The sequence below is a fragment of the Ictidomys tridecemlineatus genome, chromosome 3 (genome assembly GCF_052094955.1).
Source record: "Ictidomys tridecemlineatus isolate mIctTri1 chromosome 3, mIctTri1.hap1, whole genome shotgun sequence".
In the NCBI taxonomy this organism is placed as follows: Eukaryota; Metazoa; Chordata; class Mammalia; order Rodentia; family Sciuridae; genus Ictidomys; species Ictidomys tridecemlineatus.
In genome coordinates, this window is record NC_135479.1 from 21,129,361 (window position 1) to 21,148,421 (window position 19,061).

Sequence of the window (19,061 nt, forward strand, 5' to 3'; positions counted from 1 at the left end):
TAGAAATATGTCAAGGGGCTTATTTTATAAGTGAGTGTAATTAAGACTTAATAAAGACACTTAAGGATGCCATCATAGAGGTATCAACTAATCTTTATCTAGCTGTTTCTTGATCCACAGGGCACCAACTGATGTCCTGGCAGCATTTCGTTTTTCCATATTTTTCATTGATACATTTCAATTATACATGATGATGGGATTCATTGTTATATATTTTTTCATGTGTACACAATATAACAAAAAAATTGACCAATATCATTCCCTAATTTCCCCTTTCTAGGAACATGAGTCACCTTAGCCATTTGTATTTGCAATTTTGAGCCCTTTAAGATTTTACTCCATCTTCATTATGAATAAGTGTCAGCTGAAATCCATTGATTTACATGTTTGCTTGAACTCTCTGATTTTCTTTTGGTTTGTTTGCTTTTTGGAAAATAAAGACCAAATAATAAAATCCAATCAAAAACCTCAATACTGACAAAGCACGCTACAATACAGCTTCAGAATCCAGGGAGAGCAAAGCAGTAGGGTGTGAGTTACATAAGGGTCCAGGACTCTCAATCATCTAAATTAAGTTGGCAAGTGTGTTCTGGAAACAGAAATTAGTCAATAGGACCTGTTAAAACCACAAAGGCAGGAAGTCAAAAACAGAAGGGAACACTTCCCCACCACCAGGAGAGTTGAGGGAGTAGCTGATGTGTACAGTCAACTTCCCTAAGAGAACCTAAAAATAATTTCGGAAGGTTTACTTCGTGGGAAAAAAAAATATCCAGTTTCAGCACTAAGGCTTTCACCTTACAATCGTTCTGTTACAAACGATCTTGGGATCATTCTGTGGATCCCAAGAAAAGATCTAGGAAAGAGGTCATGATTGACAGTGGGGAATGGGAACCCGTACTTACAGACTTTTCTGTTCTCATGCCAGTGATCTATTTTGCATCTCTAAATCTTCGTTTCCCAACAGACCCCTAATGAATAAGCCATCAGACTATAATCCACCTTTATCCTTCTGTGTCCCCCAAAAGAATTATGGGACTCTAAGGTCATTATGATCCAAAGGCTGAAATGAAGTTCCACACAAACTGATACTGAAGCCTCCAGGACAGGGAGAGAGTGACACCCAGAACGTCTTTGAAGAAGCTCCAGCAAGAAACACACTTCAAAGGTGATTTCAAAAGAGCTAAAGAATGAAATCTAACACATCAGGAAAAGGAAATGATGTTTTCCAATCAATCTGAAGATGTAAACAAAAATAAACAGGCCTAATTTGATAATTGCCTATTTACTAATACAAACAATGACAAGGAAAGGGTGTTGCATATGAAGACTGCAGCCCCTTTGCAGGGTATAAAAGGGGACGTGGATCAGAGAGACCTCCAAACTTTGAAACCCACCTTCCTGGAAACACCCCCAGAACCTCCAGTCTCTGACACCATGTGCAACTCCTGTTGTGGCTCCTGCTGCTCTGGCCAGGGCTGTGGCTGCTGCCAGCCCAGGTGCTGCCAGACCACCTGCTGCAGGACCACCTGCTGCCGCCCCAGCTGCTGTGTCTCCAGCTGCTGCAACCCCTGCTGTGGTGGCTCCAGTGGCTGTGGCTCCTGCTGCTGCCAGCCCATCTGTTGTAAGACCACCTGCTGCAGGACCACCTGCTGCCACCCTAGCTGCTGTGGCTCCAGCTGCTGCAGCCCCTGCTGTGGTGGCTCCAGTGGCTGTGGAGGTTCCAGTGGCTGTGTCTCTAGCTGCTGCAGCCCCTGCTGTGGTGGTTCCAGTGGCTGTGGCTCCAGTGGCTGTGGCTCCTGCTGCTGCCAGCCCATCTGCTGTAAGACCACCTGCTGCAGGACCACCTGCTGTCGCCCCAGCTGCTATAGCTCCAGCTGTTGCAGCCCCTGCTGTGGTGGCTCCAGTGGCTGTGGAGGTTCCAGTGGCTGTGGTTCCTGCTGCTGTCGCCCCACCTGCTGCCAGACCACCTGCTGCAGGACCACCTGCTGCCGCCCCAGCTGCTGCAGCCCCTGCTGTGGTGGTTCCAGTGGCTGTGGAGGTTCCAGTGGCTGTGGTTCCTGCTGCTGTCGCCCCACCTGCTGCCAGACCACCTGCTGCAGGACCACCTGCTGCCACCCTAGCTGCTGTGGCTCCAGCTACTGCAGCCCTTGCTGTGGAAGTTCCAGTGGCTGTGGCTCCAGCTGCTGTCGCCCCACCTGCCTCCAGACCACCTGCTGCAGGACCACCTGCTGCCGCCCCAGCTGCTGCTGCTAGTCTGTGCTGGCGGCAGTCAGGATGCTGTATGTCTAGGCCCTCCTGCTGCATCTCCAGCTGTGATCAGCCCTCCTGCTACTAGACCACCTGTGGCTGTCCACCCTGCTCTAGTGGATCTTGCTGCTGTGCACCCTGACCCGGGTCCCTCCTCTTCTTCATCAACCAATATTTTTGATGGAGTCTCTCTGTATACCCTATCCTCAGGCCTCTTGTAAGCATTAGCTCCAACTGCTTTTAAGATTGGTTTGCCCTTCAGGTATACTGCCCCTTTCTCCATGAGATAGCATCTCTCCCAAATGAAAACAGGTTTGAGTTTTCTCTCTGTTCTGTCAACTCTAATGTTACCCCCATGGAAATGATTTCTCTATGCCTTGTTTTCTCATGTGGTGATAATCCCACGTCTTAAATAAACCTGAATTTTATTGGCACCCAAACATAAAGGTATTGCGTCTCTTTATTTTTTTCCTTCTGGAATGTTTGTTTTCCTTTCACACTTTGCTGGTAGCTCCTTTCTAAAGAGCCAGAGACAACTGAAGATGCTCCACGTCTGCTCTTTAAACATTCCTCCTGCTCACGGAGGAAGGTGGTTTGGAAAGCAAGCCCCTGACTCTTCCTGCCTGAGGACTTTCTCTGGGTGAAGAGCAAGCTCTGGGCAGGAAGGTTCAAGCACCCAGACACAGAGGTCAGTCAGTGAATGGGAGTTGGAGCACAAAGGCTCCTGCTCACTTCCCCTCGGGTGCATCCTACCAGTCACCCTGAGGTCCTCTGTGGGACTGGACCTTAGCTGCCTCCAGGGTGTTCTACTCAGTACTCTCTATTGCCTTCTGTCCCTTCCCCAGATCACTTCCCAAGTCCCCTACAGGGCTTCCTGGGGTCATTTCCCATCCAACCTATTTTCTTTCAAACTCCTTTATGTGGGTCTGGTGGCAAGATCACCCAGACTAGGACTCCCGGGTGCATCTTATCAGTGTGGGTGCCTTTGAACCCATTTCACACAGATGCACGCATGCCAGGTTGTCAAGGTGAACTCTTGGTCAACTGTCCACCAATCTGGCAAATCTTCTGAGCAACTCAATATTCATTTCTAATTTTCTAGTAGTTTCTTTCAGAATGGTCATTTTGGATGCCTTTTGCCCCCACTATATCACTGGATCTGAGGTATAGGCAATAATAATACCACACTAGTAACTCTTATTCTAAAGGGGCTACCACCTGAGGCTGTGTATAAGGACGTGCCACTCTGTGATGTGGACGTTAACTGGGATTCACTGAAAGCACATCCTGAAACAGCTATTTTTTTTTTTAAGAAAATTTAATAAAGGAAGGGTTTCAGTCGAAATAGAGAAGATATTGTGGGAAGCAAGTTAAGCGCCTGAATTAAGCAAGTAGAAACACCTCAGCCAAAATATGATTAGAGTAAACTCACCGTCATCTGACCCCTCTAAAGCTCTAGAAAGTGAGAACACAGCGCTACCTCTCCTAGAAGTGAGATGGCTAGTCCCCCGCACTCTTTCTCAGCTGTCACTATCGATGGACTACCCAGGGCAGGACAAAGGGCATACACGGGGCAGAAAGATCCAGAGGAAATAGCATCTATATCTGAGGACAATTTCCTGAAGAATAGAGCAGGTCAGTGGTGTAGGACGCCTTCGTTGTACACTCACACTAGCTTGAGAATGACAGACCTTTCTCTTTAACAGTTTGTTTTGATATTAGAGTGATATAAAGAGTATAGATAGGCACTGGGGTTGTAGCTCAGTGGTACAGGACTCACCTAGCACGTGTGAAGCACTGGGTTCCATCCTCAGCATCACATAAAAATAAATAAATAAAATAAAGGTATTGTGTCCAACTACAACTAAAAGAAAAAAATATTTTTAAAAAGTTTTTTTTTTTAAAGAGTACAGATAATCATCATTGTTTTAATTTTCAGTGGCCAGAGTTTAGTGTTTCTAGCTCAGGACCCTTTCTTTAGGACATAGATACCACCAATGATATTTTATTGTTTTAGCTATTTCAGTTTGAAATTGACACAAATGCATATAATGCAGAAAATTTAAAGAGATGTGTGTTAAACCTTCAGTTCTGGAAGTCTCATTTTGTTATCTTCTATTTCCTTTATAGTGACATCTCTGTATCTTCTTGTTGTTGCTTTTAAGTAAATTTCCACTTTCCTGGCATAAAAAATGACATTTTCTGGTGTCTGTTGCTGTGTTAATCATTGTCCTCAGTTACTGGGATTTATATACAAAGCACAACTAAATCAAGCTTTCCAATTCCTGCTCTCACCATGAAATCAATCCCAACATGTTATGAATTGAGAGAGAGAAAAAAAAATAACAATATATTGATGTTCCAAAAGCATTGAAGAATAACAAATATTTTATTTAATTTTCTTAGGGGTAGGAGAAGCAAGGTCAAGCAGCAAATCTTCCTTCATCTTTGAAAGCATATCTTCCCTAAAATTCCACTCCTCTTATTTGCTTTATCCCTCCATTTGGCCCTTTCTTTTCAATTTCTTTCTTTACTGTTCTATACTTTTCATTACAGAGGTCCTTCACCTCTTTCATTAGATTGATTCCCAAGTATTTTTTTTTTTTAGACTATTTTGAGTGGGATAGTTTTCCTAATCTCTTTTTCAGCAGATTCATCATTGGAGTATAGGATTTATGGGTGTTGATTTTGTATTCTGATACTTTGCTGAATTCATTTATGAGTTCTAGAATTTTTCTGGTGGCAGTTTTAGGTCTTCTAAATATATAGTTTTGGGGGCTATATCATCAGCAAATAGAGATAGTTTGAGATTCTCTTTTCCTATTTGTATCCCTTTAATTTTCTTCTCTTGCCTAATTACTCTGGCTAGGATTCTGTTGAGATACAAGTAGTGAAAGTGGGATTCACTGTCTTGTTTCTCTTTCTAGAGGGAATGCTCTCATTTTTTTTTTTTTTCTCCACCGAGAATGATGTTGGCTTTGGGTTCGCCAGATATAGCCTTTACAAAGTTGAAGTATGTTTCTTCTATCCTTAGTGATTCCGGTGTTTTAAACATGAATGGATGCGTATTTTGTCAAAGGCTTTTTCTGCATCTGATAGATAATCATGTGATTCTTTTCCATTGATGTGGTGAATTACATTTATTGATTCCCATATGTTGAATCAAACTTGCATCCCTGGGATGAACCTAAAAAAGTGAAATTTATAGGAGCAGAAAATAGAATGTTGGTTACTAGACTCAGGAATTTGGTGAAACAAAAGGGGAGATATTGGTCAAAGTGTACAAAATTGCAGTTATGTGGGAGGAATAATGTTAGGTATCTAATATCCATCGTGGTGACTATAGGTAACAATACTATGTCTTAGAAACTTACTAAGAACGCTGCTGTGGAGTGTTCCTACACATCCCTGGGAGGGGGTGAAGATGTTGATTAGCTTGTACAAAACATCATGTTCTGTACCTTAAATATGTACTATAGTAGAGACAAACAAATAAAGCAAGCCTGCAAAGAGGAAAAACAACACATATTTTACCAAAAATAAGAGTCAATCTGAACTCCAACTGATGAAGAGACAGCTTCAAAATGCTGGGGGGCGGGGAACACTACCAGTATAGACTCAAATACCCAGAGAAATAGAAAGGACAGTGAAATAAAGTCATTTTCTTTCTTCAGGCAAAAGGAAAATGTTATATAGAGGCAGGTGATATTGAAGGACTGATGATCACAACCAAGGTAATTCCATGACATACTTTTCTAAATTTGTTGTTTTCCATAATATTCAATTTCTTAAATATTATTTCTATATTTATCTTTGCCTTTTAAATCAATTAATTTATAGCATCTTTCAGAATCTTCCGTTATCTCAGTGCCTGGGAGTTATATTCCCTTTCTCTATATTAACTGTGAACTCCTGATGGATTATTTCTTACGTACTTTGTCACACTGGCCTGTGCAATTATCTTATGTAGGAAGTGTCCCCCAGGAACATCCCATATAGTCTGTGTGTGGTTTCTTAAGATTTATTTCTCTCTATGTTTAATGTTTTGTTCTGTTTTTTTTTTTTATTTTGAAATTTTATTTTGTGGGAGTTATTTCTGTCTGGGAGTTGTTTTGTTTTTCGCTTTTGTGTCTGATGACTCCAAAGACATTCTCTATTTAGTAGCAGTTAGTTTCTAACCTTGATTCCTTCACTGTGCACACAGTGTAAAATAGGAAGTTTGGAGGCATTGCATGGTTTAAATTTCACGGGAGATTTGATTGTCATGTAGAATTTCTTAAATCAGACTTAGGCTTCCTTGTCTCCATCTTCTTCACAAGATTCCACTTTAAGAATACAAACATTACGCAGGGGCCTCATGTCCTAGACCCTGCCTTGTGATAGTTCAAGGTCCAATTTCTTGTACCTGTCAGGTGCCACCAGCTACCAATTCTGAAAGCCTACAACCAGATGCCAAAACTTCATAGGCCACAAGACATCTGCTACAATTTGCGGTTTGAATTCCCTTTTTGGTTCTGAAAAATAAGAAATTTCCTTTTTTTCCTTTCTTCTTCAAATTCACCTATGTAATTGAAATATTTTTAAAAAAATTTTTGAAGCACTTCTATTTGCTTGTATCAGGAGGTGGATCTGTTCATAACCGCTTGGTGAATCATTTTACTAGAAACTCTTTAGTTTTAGGGGAACAAGAAGGTGAAAGAATTACTGTGTGTGTTAGATCAATAAAAATGGGTACTTACAATAGAAGCCCCTTTAAAGTAAAATTTATCAAATACTTTGGCTTCCTCCTCAAAGATCCAAACTACCCATTCTTTTTTTTTTTTTCCCCTTTGATACTAGGATTGAACCCAGGGTTGCCTAACCATTAAGTCACATCCCTAGGCCCTATTTTATATTTTATTTAGAGACAGGGTCTCACTGAATTGCTTAGGGCCTCACTAAGTTACTGACACTGTCTTTGAACTCACAGTCCTCCTGCCTCAGCCTCCCAAGCTGCTGAGATTACAGGCATGTGCCACCAAGCCTGGCTAAACTACCCATTCTTAATATACCAACACTGAATACAAAATTTTGGAGGAACTTTGATGGGACAAAGGGGAGGGAGAGGTGGGGAGGGAGCATGGGGGCAGGAAAGATAGTGAAATAAGATAGACATCATTACCCTAGGTACATGTATGACTACACATGTGATACAACTCTACATCGTGTACAACCAGAGAAATGAAAAGTTGTACTCCATCTGTGTACCATGAATCAAAATGCATTGAAATAAAATTAAAAAATAAAAGATACTAACTTTGATCCAGGGTTTAATGTGTATTTTCAAGCTTCTTTACAGTAAAGTTAGCATTTTTCCCTTTGAAGTTAATAAATGATTAATGGGGAAATATTTATTTTGCTCATTTATTTGTTTGGTTTTTTTTTTTTTTTTGATTGGTACATCCTACATTTACATAAAGGTGGGATTGACTGAGGTATATTTATACATGCACATAGCATGATTTTCTTAAATTAATCCCATTTCCTTCCCTTTTCCATCCCTCCTTCTTCTCCTTTTCCTTCTTCTATAACACTGATCTCTCCTATGGTATCCAATTCCCTCGCCTTTTCCCCTTATTTTGCTCTAGATTCCACATATGACAGAAAACATTCGACCCTTGGTTTTCTGAGTCTGGCTTAATTCACTAACCATGATGTCTTCCATTTTCATGGGGAAATATTTTGAAGTGTACAAATACCCTGTTCCTGATCAAAATTTTACCCAATAGTTATCGCATTCATTGATGAAACTTACTTAATTTTACTTAGTTTTATTATGATATATATATATATAAATAAGTGATTTTGTAACTTCATTATTTCTCTACATTTATTAATTGTCATTCTACTGACATGGATAACTTTCTCACCTTCCTTTATCATTTCTCTAATTAGTCTCACTTTGGGCTTATGAATTATTGTTTTATTTGATGGGCTAAAATCTATTACTGCCATAATTCATTTTGGTATTCAAGTTGTCCCAGATGGGGCCAGTGAGAGTCCCTTCAAGGCATCTCCAAATGCCTTTTCTTATGTAAAACAATGAGTCATGGGTAAGAGTTTTGAATTGAATAAAGGAAGTAATTCCTGATGCATTCCTGGAAGTAGTCTAGACAGCCCTCTATCTAATGAGCAATTATGACTCACAGATAGGATTGTGTTCCTCATGACTCACAGGGAACTACTTACAAAGAGAACCTTCCTTTCTATTTCCCTACTATAATTCTGATTCTCTTTCAACATCAAAAGAGATCTTGGCATCATGAGACTAATCTGCCCCAAAAGCATCATGAGTGATACACAGACCACAGATACATACCAATGACTGCATCCATGAGATGGCACTCCTGAGAAGACAGAGTTGACAAAGAAGGAAATAGAAATGACAATTCAGTGAGAAAGACTGGATTGGACCATTGCAACACACAGGAGAAAGGAAACCTTAACATATTTAGAAAGAAAAACACAATGATGTCACAGAATGACTAATATTTCCTTAGGGGGAAAAAAAAAGCCAGGAAATGGTCCCAGGAAATGGTTACAATAGCATCAGCAGAGTATAAAAGAGGATGCATGGTGAAGGGATTTTAAAGTTCACTAAAACTCACTAACATCAGAACCTCCAGTCTCTGACACCATGTGCAACTCCTCTTGTGGCTCCTGCTGCTCTGGCCAGGGCTATGGCTGCTGCCAGCCCAGGTGCTGCCAGACCACCTGCTGCAGGACCACCTGCTGCCGCCCCAGCTGCTGTGGCTCCAGCTGCTGCAGGCCCTGCTGTGTGTCCAGCTGCTGCCGCCCCTCTTGCTCTGGTGGGTCCAGCTGCTGTGGCTCCAGCTGCTGCCGCCCCTGCTGCTGCATCTCCAGCTGCTGCCGCCCCTCCTGTGACTCCTGCTGCTGCCAGACCTGCTGCCGCCTGCGTCCAGTCTGTGGCAATGTCTCCTGCCACACCACCTGCTATCGCCCCACCTGTGTCATCTCCACCTGCCCCCGCCCCATGTGCTGTGCCATCCCTGACTGCTGAATCTTGTCTTTGAACACCCCACCTCCTTACCTCCTCTCTCCCCACAGATGAAGACCTTTTTTCACTGCTGACCATTAGGTCAAATGGAGAGGGATTGATGTCACTCCACTAAGCTGGGTCTTGTGATTTTAATAAACCCACAACAGGCCCAGTAATGCCACAGGCACATCCTGGCCTCCATGCTCTGCCTCTGCATGGCTCTCTCACTCCTATCCACGTGTGAATTTGCTAGTAATATACCAACTGCCATGTTGACCTGACTAGTTCTCTCCACAATTTCCTTCCTAACTCTTGGGCACCAGGTCACCGAACTCAAGAATTCACGGGTTGATTTCAATATTTCTACCTTACGGATTTTCACAGTCTTTCTCTTCATTGTTCCATTAAGTTTTTCTTTTATAATGATTAATCCCCACTTCTTCCTTTGTTATATTTCTATGGCAAAATAAACCACCACCTTCCTGAATGGGAAATTCAGTGTGATTGTGTTCTTCTCTGAGTTTCTGTTTGATCTGGACAACTGTATTTTACCCCCACTGTGGGACAGAGAGCAGGGCTGTCAATCTTACATGAGATGTCAAGACACATTTATCACAGCCTCGTTGTCACTATAGTCTCTTTAATGGCTAAAAAGTGAGAATAAAAAGCTTTTTGGAAAGACTGTAAACAATGTTGTAGGGAACAACATCTTCTGATCTGTTACACATCTGTGAAAGCAGTTTATAATAGCTATATGAATAACAGACCTGGATGACTGTTGCTGGGAGCGATTGGTGATCTAGAAAAGCAATACAAGCTGAAGGTGCAGCTAAAGTCAGAAATCCCAGGACAAATGTGAAAGACAGAGTTTTCATGACAGAATATAAAGCCTCATCTCCTGTAGCCAGAGGCTGGATGAAGCTGAGGACCAAGCCTAGGATTTAATACGAGAGGAGCCGAGCTCCAGAGTGTTTTCTTTCTCAGACCATTTGCCATGCCAAGGTCAAGGCTACAAATGGAAAGTACAAGACTTGGAGACACAGGATGGGAATGTCCGAGTTGATGCAATTGAAGATCTTGGATTCCCCAACTTCCCCGAACTCTCTGGGCTTGCAGAAGTGGTTGCTTTTCCTTGTTGGTGTCGAGGACTGCCCTTTATCATAAAGATGATGTAGAAGCATCAGTCTTGAAAAATAACTCAGGCTTCCCTCACTGTCTTCTCCCTCCTCTCCTCCTGGCCACACACCAATGATGAGAATTAAGTTACATGAACTTCACCCAGAGATCAGCTGAGCCTGCTAATAGGAGACAAACCCCCAAAGACCCTTAGGACTCTACAACTATATCATGGGGAGCGCTGTGCTTCTGCACTGGGGCAGATGGGGGCAGGGGGGCCACATAGTATCCAGTTGTCTCTGTGATATTAGCAGCTGATGCTGATCATCACCTAGAACCACCATTTAATGAAGCATGGAAAAAACTGTGATATTGCAAATGTGTTATTGTCATTGATTACCCGGGACAATTCCACAGGGAAACATCCTCTGATGAATCCTCTCATTATGCTCTGATGGATGTGTAGTTACACTGAAGTGTTGAGAGCCACAGCCCAAGGGGCCCCAGCAAACTTCCAGCTGCCAGCAAACTTCCAGCAAAAACTTCCAGCTACCAGCTGATGATTGGCTCACAGCGGCCCCAGCAAACTTCTAGCTGCCAACTGATTGGCTCCTCTGCGGTGATGCTCATTGGGCTGTTTCCCCGCCCTTTCAGACCACAGAGCTGCTCATTGGGAGACTTTATTGGCTCGGCCCACGTGACCCAGCCAATCAGCCTCAAGAGCAGGAGGAGTGGGGGAGGTTGAGAGGCTTTTGGGAAGCCCGTGGTGGCAGTTGGGCTCTGAAGGTTTTTCCTGAGGAGCTGTGTGGTTTGGTGTGTGTGGTTCTAAAAATAAAGTTCATTTCTTTTGACAAGTGGCTCCTGAATTGTGCCCAGCCAGACTGTGGCACTGAAGAATATGTTTCTAATTATTCTCCATTTATTTACTGGTGCTATCATCCAAGTGTGACTAAGTGAGTGCTTTTCCTTCTTAAAAAAAAAAATTCCTGCCAATAAGAACTCATAGATTTCAATAGATTGTTGGAGTATCAGTTCATTCCAGCTCACGTCTCTTGTGATGCTCAAACAAGTAACTTCAAGTTGGCTCCCAAGTCCTTTTGACCAGAATCTAGTAGACTCTGAAGATTTTCCTGATTTTCATATAACAAATATTCCAGACTTATTTGTACATTTCCTTCCCCTGACATAATCAGCCACCTTTCCGTGGAGCTCTGATTCCTTTTAGTGGAAAGTGACCTGTAAAACCATAAATTGAAATGTGAAAGTGCGTGTAAGTTGATTTTTTTCTCATCTCAGTTTTTTCAGTGTTCAGAGTTAGAAAATATTTCTTAAAGAATAAGCTACATCGAAGGTTGCTCCAGAGAACTTGAGGATTCTGTTTAACACCCAACCTCTCAGCCTACACATCTCCTTTCTCCTGTGCCCAAAACAATACTTCTCCTTTATAGTGACCCATAATTCCTTCCTGCACAATGCCTGTACAACAACCTTGGAATGACATTGCCAATACCAAGAGCACCAATCTGATGGCTGAAAACAAACTAGAGATTCTTATTAAGGTTTTCAAAAAAACTTTTTGTTCTCGAGATAATTACTTTCCGTGAAGTTAACCTGGATGTATGGTGAGTTTGCATCATCATGGCTGTTATCATTGTTTTTGTGACCTTGGGAGACTTTTGAAGTTTGATTTTGTTTTATAATTGTGCCTAATACTTACATGGATCCAAAGAGAAAGCTTCAGAGCATGGTCTGTTCAAGAAATCTAGCACCTACCTATATTTTCTCCACCCTCTTCCTTTCCCCCTCTCTCTGAAAGGAAGAAAACAAATTATGTTTGATACTCCCATTCTTTTTATTTTCTTTTCTCTTATTTCAGCTTCATTAAGTACGACCGATCTGCAATAGACTACTTATTTAAAGTGCACAATCGGAGGTTTCGATAGTCAGGTGTACTTAAGACACCAAACCCAGCATCAAGGTAATGAACATTCATCATCTCCTTTGAAATTCCTCCCCATTCCACAACTCCAGGAAACACATGATCTGCTATCACTATCAATTTGCTTGCATTTTCTATAATTGTACCTAAATGGAATTACATATTGTGTACATTTCTTACCTAACTTTACTCTCAGCATATTGAGATTCAAGGTGTCATATATATCAATATTTGATTCCTTTTTTATTTTAGAGAAATTTTTCTTTGCAAGGACATAATGTTTTGCTTATCCGTTCACCCTGTTGAATTATTTCCAGATTTTTTTCTGATGCAAATACAGTTACCATAAATACTTGTGAACAAATATTTATGTATACATATGCTACTCCATCTTAACCAGAATCAGAAATCCCTTTTTCTGGTGTTCTTATTTCTATGTTTGTTTGTTTTTTTATATTTGTAACCTGAGTTAGACATATTGTACCATATGATACACATTTTTTCCATGTGCTTAATCATCTCTTAACAATATATTCCTGGAGATGACTTCATAGTAGCATATAAAGATACACCTGATTCCATTTTTACACATTTTAGAAATGTGCCATGGTTTATTCATCAGTACCCCATTGAAGGACACAGGTTATATCCAGTTTTTTGATGCTATTTTGTTTTGTTCTTACAGATAGAACTGTTATGGATAATTTTGTGCAACAACTCTTTATAGTTTTGCCTAAGTATCTTTGGGATACTTTATAGAATTGAGATAACTACATCAAAGAATAATGCTGCTAGTTATAGTCAAATCTGCACAAAGTGTGAGTGTGCTTATTTCCACATTATCCCACTGTCAGATTGTCAAATTTTGAATTTTTGACCATTTACCAGGTCAGAGGTGGTATTCCACATTACTTCACTCCTTTTATTATGTATGAAATTGCGTATGTATATGTGGTAAAAAAAATCTGTATTTCATTTTCTCATTAGAAAGTTTATCTTTTTTCTAATCTAGTTTTTAAAAAATCCTTATTTTTATGTGGTGCTGAGAATCAAACCCAGTGCCTCACATGTGTGAGGTGGGCACTCTACCACTGTGCTACAGCCCCAGCTCTCTAATCCTGTCTTAGAAGTCCTTTACATATGATCAATCCTTTACCTATAATATACATTACAAGTATTTTTTCCATTTAATCACTTGTGTTTTCACTTTGTTTAAGATGGTTTCTTATCTTGCCTTTTTAAATTGCAAATGATTTTTGGCGAATATGCAATTTGAGAGGGTTATTAGTTTTTTTTAATTTTCAGCCAGAGTCTGGACAAGGCGTAGGCTTGAGATGAGAGGCATGGATTTAGGAAGTGATTTCATCTATTTTTACCGCTGTAGGTGTGATAAGTAGCACCTGGTATGGTCCTTTCCAGCGGGGTTCTAGGGTTGACACCTGATGTCGTCTTACATAGATGAAGTTTCCCACTTGATATCGGTGTGGAGTCCCTTCGTCCCCAGGTTGGTAGACAGTGGCCAGCTGTTTCCACAGGTATCGCTGGGTTCTTTTAAGAGCTTTAAGTCTGTCAAGCAAGGGGGTGTGAAAGGAATCGTTAGGTCTTAGAGTTGGGGTCAGGTCCCTTACTGGAGGAGGGGCACTATAGAGAATTTCATAGGGGGTGAGGTTACACAAAGAAACAGAGGGAGTATTTCTTACACGAAACAGTGCATAAGGCAGGAGCATAGTCCAATCTTTTATGCCGGTCTCCAAGCTTAATTTTGTCAAGGTCTTTTTAATGGTTTTATTTATTTTTTTTACCTGTCCTGAGCTCTGGGGTCTATAAGCGCAATGTAACTTTTAATTAATCCCCATGGTCCTGGCTAACCCCTGACTTACTTGGGCCATGAACGCTGGTCCATTATCAGACCCTATTATCTTGGGCAGGCCGTATCTTGGAAAAATATCTTTTAGGATCTTTTTGACCACCATTTGTGCCGTTTCTTTTTTTGTGGGGAAGGCTTCAGTCCATCCTGAAAATGTATTTACAAAGATTAGGAGATATTTAAGTCCATACCTTGCTGGCTTAATTTCAGTAAAGTCCACTTTCCAAAATTGTCCTGGTCTGGTCCCTCGAAGGCGTCTTTCTACAGGAAGCTTGGAGGGGTATGCATTAACCAATTGACAGGCCCGACAGGCTTTTGTTACTTGTTCAGCTATTTTTTTTTGTTGTGAGTTGGTTAGTGGAAAATTCTGTTCTTGATCTTTTAGGAATGCCTGCAGTTTCTTTGAACCAAGGTGAGTGAGTTGATGTATATTTTTAACGTAGTGTAGGGCTTTCTGAAATTGCAAGTTGGGTTCAGTGTTGTCAAGGAGTTCAGTGTCAGTGTCCTCAGATGTTAAGTTGTTGGGGTGCTCCGACGTAGTTAAATCTCCTGACTTATGTTCCCCCATATGGAAAGTGTTAACATGGTTACTCTGTTTAGGGCTGTCAATTTAGCCTCTTTATTTGTCCTCTTGTTAGATGGGGGTGGTATCTGCACAACAGTTTGTTTTTTGGGCTCAGTGAGCCATTGTTTATCGCCCCTAAGGGAATAGTCCAGGAAGATTATTTTTTGCTGGCAAATTTGGGCCTTTTTGGCAGAAGCTCGGATAATAGTGCTTGGGTCCCAGACTTACAGTTTTCCTTGGAGTCTGCTGCCAGTAGCAGGTCATCCACATATTGGAGTAGGGTGACTTCAGGGTGCATGGTTCTGAAGTTATTGAGATCTCTGTGGAGAGCTTCATCAAAAAGAGTGGGGGAGTTTTTGAACCCCTGTGGGAGTCTGGTCCAAGTTAGTTGATCAGACGTTTCAGTTTCTGGGTTTACCCATTTGAAAGCAAACAGCAATTGACTATCTTTATGCAGAGGCAAGCAAAAGAAAGCATCTTTTAAGTCCAGGACAGTATACCATTTTTGTTCGGGGTTCAGGGTGCTAAGCAGATTGTACAGATTAGGTACTGTGGGGTGAATGTCCTGCACTCTGTTGTTGATCTCTCTTAGGTCTTGAATAGGGCGATAGTCCTCAGTTCCTGGCTTTTTTACTGGTAGCAGGAGAATGTTCCAGGCCAATTGACAGGGCTTCTTTGTTCAGAGGATATTGTTTAATATTAATTGGGGAGGCTGAGGTTTTTAACTCCACCATTATTGGAGGTTGTTTTACAGCTAGGCCTAACCCAGCAGTTTCTGCCCAGGCATCTGGGTAATCTGTTATCCATTTCTGGGATAGCTTGCCTGTTTGATCAGTCTTGGGGGGTGTGAAGAGTTGATGTTTATCTTTTACTGACATAGTTAAAATAATGACTATAGGAGATTTTATTGAAGGATTTAGAAATTTCATCTGGGGCCTTCAGGGTTAAAAGTTATTCTGGCCTGGAGTTTGGTGAGCAGATCTCTGTCCATCAATGGGGCTAGGCATTCTGGGATCACTAAGAAGGAAGAAGGAGTGATGGATTTTTCCTTTCCCCAGGTCCATGGTCCTCTTAGTTGTCCAAGCCCAATATTTACTGTTATTAGCCCCTTGAATTTGAGACATTTTAGTTAATAGAGGGCCCAAGGGGGCCTTAAGGGCTGAGTATATTGCCCCTGTATCCACTTCAAAGTTTACTGGGGTCCCCTCCACTTCAAAAGTTAAAAAACAATCAGGAAAGACCTAATTGCAAAAAGTCTATGTGTACATATGTATAAAATAGAAACATGTTAAATTGAGGATCTTCTTTTAATAATGAGGCCTCTTGTTACCTCTACTATCCCTTTGTAACTGACTCTGATGGATTTCCTTGAAACACCTATTGTTCTAATACTTTCCATGCTACACCACACTAGACATCATTCACCCTTATAATACAACTAAGACCTTAATGTTCTACTGTGCTTCCTGTTACTCCCCCAGCACGTGTCAAATAATATTTGCAAGGCCTACATGTTTGCACAGAGCTTTCTTCCCCTGAGTAATAATACGATAGCCAGTCTCTGTATAAATTCAAAAACTTTCTTAAAAATCTCCCTGTCCTACCTGTTGAGCATTACCTTTCTCTACTTTCCTAGACACCTTATCTATACAGGTTATTGACCTAGGCAAATGCCAAAAACATACCCCCATTCAACCACGCACTCACTGAATGCTTTTTCATTTCTTATCCATCCAAGTAGATTTTATATAATTATGTTAAAGGCCCTACCCAAGGCCTTTACTAGGCACCATTATAATAACTGTAGTAAGACATTTTTATAAGACAATGACCTTGAGGGCTGTACAAAAAGACTGGAAAAAGGAGATCTAAAACAATTATGATAAAGCATGATAGTCTAGAGCAGATACACATTTGGAATCAAAGAGAAGAGAAGTATTCATTTTAAGTTTAGTAGATTTCAAGAAAATATTGGAAATGAGTGAATATGCTAAGTTGACAAAGGAGAAAGCAACATTCTAAGCAAATGGAATATTCCAGGCATGAGAAATGGCATGGGCTATCATTCTTCACGCCTTCCTTGAACATCTTAGGAGGGACTCACCATCCCAATTGTCTGTGTGCTTCAGTCTACCTGGACCTCAGTGACCTCATGTGTAAAGAATTAAGAAAAATTCTGTCCACCAGATTGAGCCCTTGTGAAGTGTAAACAAGAAAGCAATTATAGAGGACTCAGAAATATTTCTGACACACAGTAGGTGCTCGGCAAAGTCTAATTAGTATGAGCTCACCTTTCATTGGGAATGTATAAATTTTAATACACATTGCTATTTTGTTTACTACTAAAACAGTCCTCTAAAATAGTTGCCAAACTCTTTCCTATGTATATCATTTGCCTTGAGTTTATAGGACAGAGATTAAAGTTTCTCCTTTATTTATCTCATTATTGAATAAAATATCTCCAACATACATTGTTGAGAGAAAACAGTTCAGACTATGAAACAATATAATTTTATTTACATTTCAGTTATAACATGCTCTTTGGATATATTGACTTTCCAAAATGTAGGTCCAAAATGGTCTCTTATACTGCTCTACCTCTGAAAAGCAACATATCATTAAAATTTTAATATTTTTTAAAAATCATGCCAATGTGATTTTTTTTTATTATTTAAAAGTAATGAATCCATTGCATTATAACTCTTCAAACTGAATAGACTCAGTAAGCAACATAGACAGGAACATCACTGGAATCCTTTACATCTCATTGACCATCCAGAAAATCCAAAGGAATCACAGCATTCCTCATTGCACACAAGCTACCTCCCACACACCTACAAATTATGGGTCTTTCTACTATTTTCATGTCAGAATTACATATTACTTGCTTTTAACTTTTTTCAAAGCAGAGGGGATTTAATCACCATAAAATCTATTTCCCGTATATTTTCTGGAGGTGAATACATAAATGAAAAACAAACATTAAATCCAATGAAAGTCATGTAAAGGATCTACCTTAGGAGACATATCAGACAGATGAAAAATGGAGCTGCTTCACATGACTTCACCAAATTGGAGAGCTCATAATACAACAGGAAAAAGAAATGGTATCTTTTCTATAAATAGCGATGTTTACCAGATAAACACAATTATCCAATTAACTAAACTAAATGATCTTTTCTTAGTATAAACAAGATCCTTCACATGATCATAGTAGCCCTCAGCAGGGTATAAAAGCAAGAGAGAGCAAGGAAAGATCAAACCTGAACACTCACCCACTTGGAAACCCACCCAGAACCTCCAATCTCTGACACCATGTGCAACTCCTCTTGTGGCTCCTGCTGCTCTGGCCAGGGCTATGGCTGCTGCCAGCCCAGGTGCTGCCAGACCACCTGCTGCAGGACCACCTGCTGCCGCCCCAGCTGCTGTGGCTCCAGCTGCTGCAGGCCCTGCTGTGTGTCCAGCTGCTGCCACCCCTCTTGCTCTGGTGGGTCCAGCTGCTGTGGCTCCAGCTGCTGCCGCCCCTGCTGCTGCATCTCCAGCTGCTGCCGCCCCTCCTGTGACTCCTGCTGCTGCCAGACCTGCTGCCGCCTGCGTCCAGTCTGTGGCAATGTCTCCTGCCACACCACCTGCTATCGCCCCACCTGTGTCATCTCCACCTGCCCCCGCCCCATGTGCTGTGCCATCCCTGACTGCTGAATCTTGTCTTTGAACACCCCACCTCCTTACCTCCTCTCTCCCCATAGATGAAGACCTTCTTTCACTGCTGACCATTAGGTCAAATGGAGAGGGATTGATGTCACTCCACTAAGCTGGGTCTTGTGATTTTAATAAGCCCACAACAGGCCCAGTAATGCCACAGGCACATCCTGGCCTCCATGCTCTGCCTCTGCATGGCTCTCTCACTCCTATCCACGTGTGAATTTGCTAGTAATATACCAACTGCCATGTTGACCTGACTAGTTCTCTCCACAATTTCCTTTGTAACTCTTGGGCACCAGGTCATCGAATTCAAGAACTCATGGGTTGATTTTAATATTTCTACCTTACAGATTTTCACAGTCTTTCTCTTCATTGTTCCATTAAGTTTTTCTTTTATAATTATTAATCCCCACTTTTTCCTTTGGTATATTTCTATGCCAAAATAAACCACCACCTTCCTGAATGGGAAATTCAGTGTGATCGTGTTCTTCTCTAAGTTTCTGTTTGATCTGGGCAATTGTATTTTACCCCCACTGTAGGAGAGAGCAGGGCTGTCAATTTTACGTGAGATGTCAAGACACATTTA

General features: G+C 41.2%; 2 protein-coding genes across 3 annotated transcripts; both read left to right on the forward strand.

Moving 5' to 3' along the window:
- Positions 1–1,320: 1,320 nt before the first annotated feature.
- On the forward strand, positions 1,321–2,253 carry LOC144375624 (uncharacterized). The gene has a single exon (XM_078041071.1). The coding sequence runs from the start codon at positions 1,321–1,323 to the stop codon at positions 2,251–2,253; it is 933 nt and encodes a 310-aa protein (XP_077897197.1).
- A 6,670-nt stretch (positions 2,254–8,923) lies between these two features.
- LOC144376034 (uncharacterized) lies at positions 8,924–18,472 on the forward strand. 2 transcript variants are annotated; one of them, XM_078042043.1, is made up of 2 exons: positions 8,924–9,289; positions 18,128–18,472. In XM_078042043.1, exons 1-2 carry the CDS (start codon positions 8,924–8,926, stop codon positions 18,470–18,472), a joined length of 711 nt encoding a protein of 236 aa, XP_077898169.1. The 2 variants fall into 2 exon arrangements, with proteins under 2 accessions (XP_077898169.1, XP_077898170.1); XM_078042044.1 differs by having other exon boundaries at positions 8,924–9,208; positions 18,146–18,472.
- Positions 18,473–19,061: the final 589 nt, after the last annotated feature.

Excerpts from the sequence above, each read along its gene's own strand:
- LOC144376034 (XM_078042043.1), top strand. The coding sequence starts at position 8,924 with ATGTGCAACTCCTCTTGTGGCTCCTGCTGCTCTGGCCAGGGCTATGGC. Across the intron at positions 9,290-18,127 it reads GCCCCCGCCCCATGTGCTGT|GGCTATGGCTGCTGCCAGCC; the intron begins GCCATCCCTGAC and ends TGCTCTGGCCAG.
- LOC144375624 (XM_078041071.1), top strand. The coding sequence starts at position 1,321 with ATGAAGACTGCAGCCCCTTTGCAGGGTATAAAAGGGGACGTGGATCAG.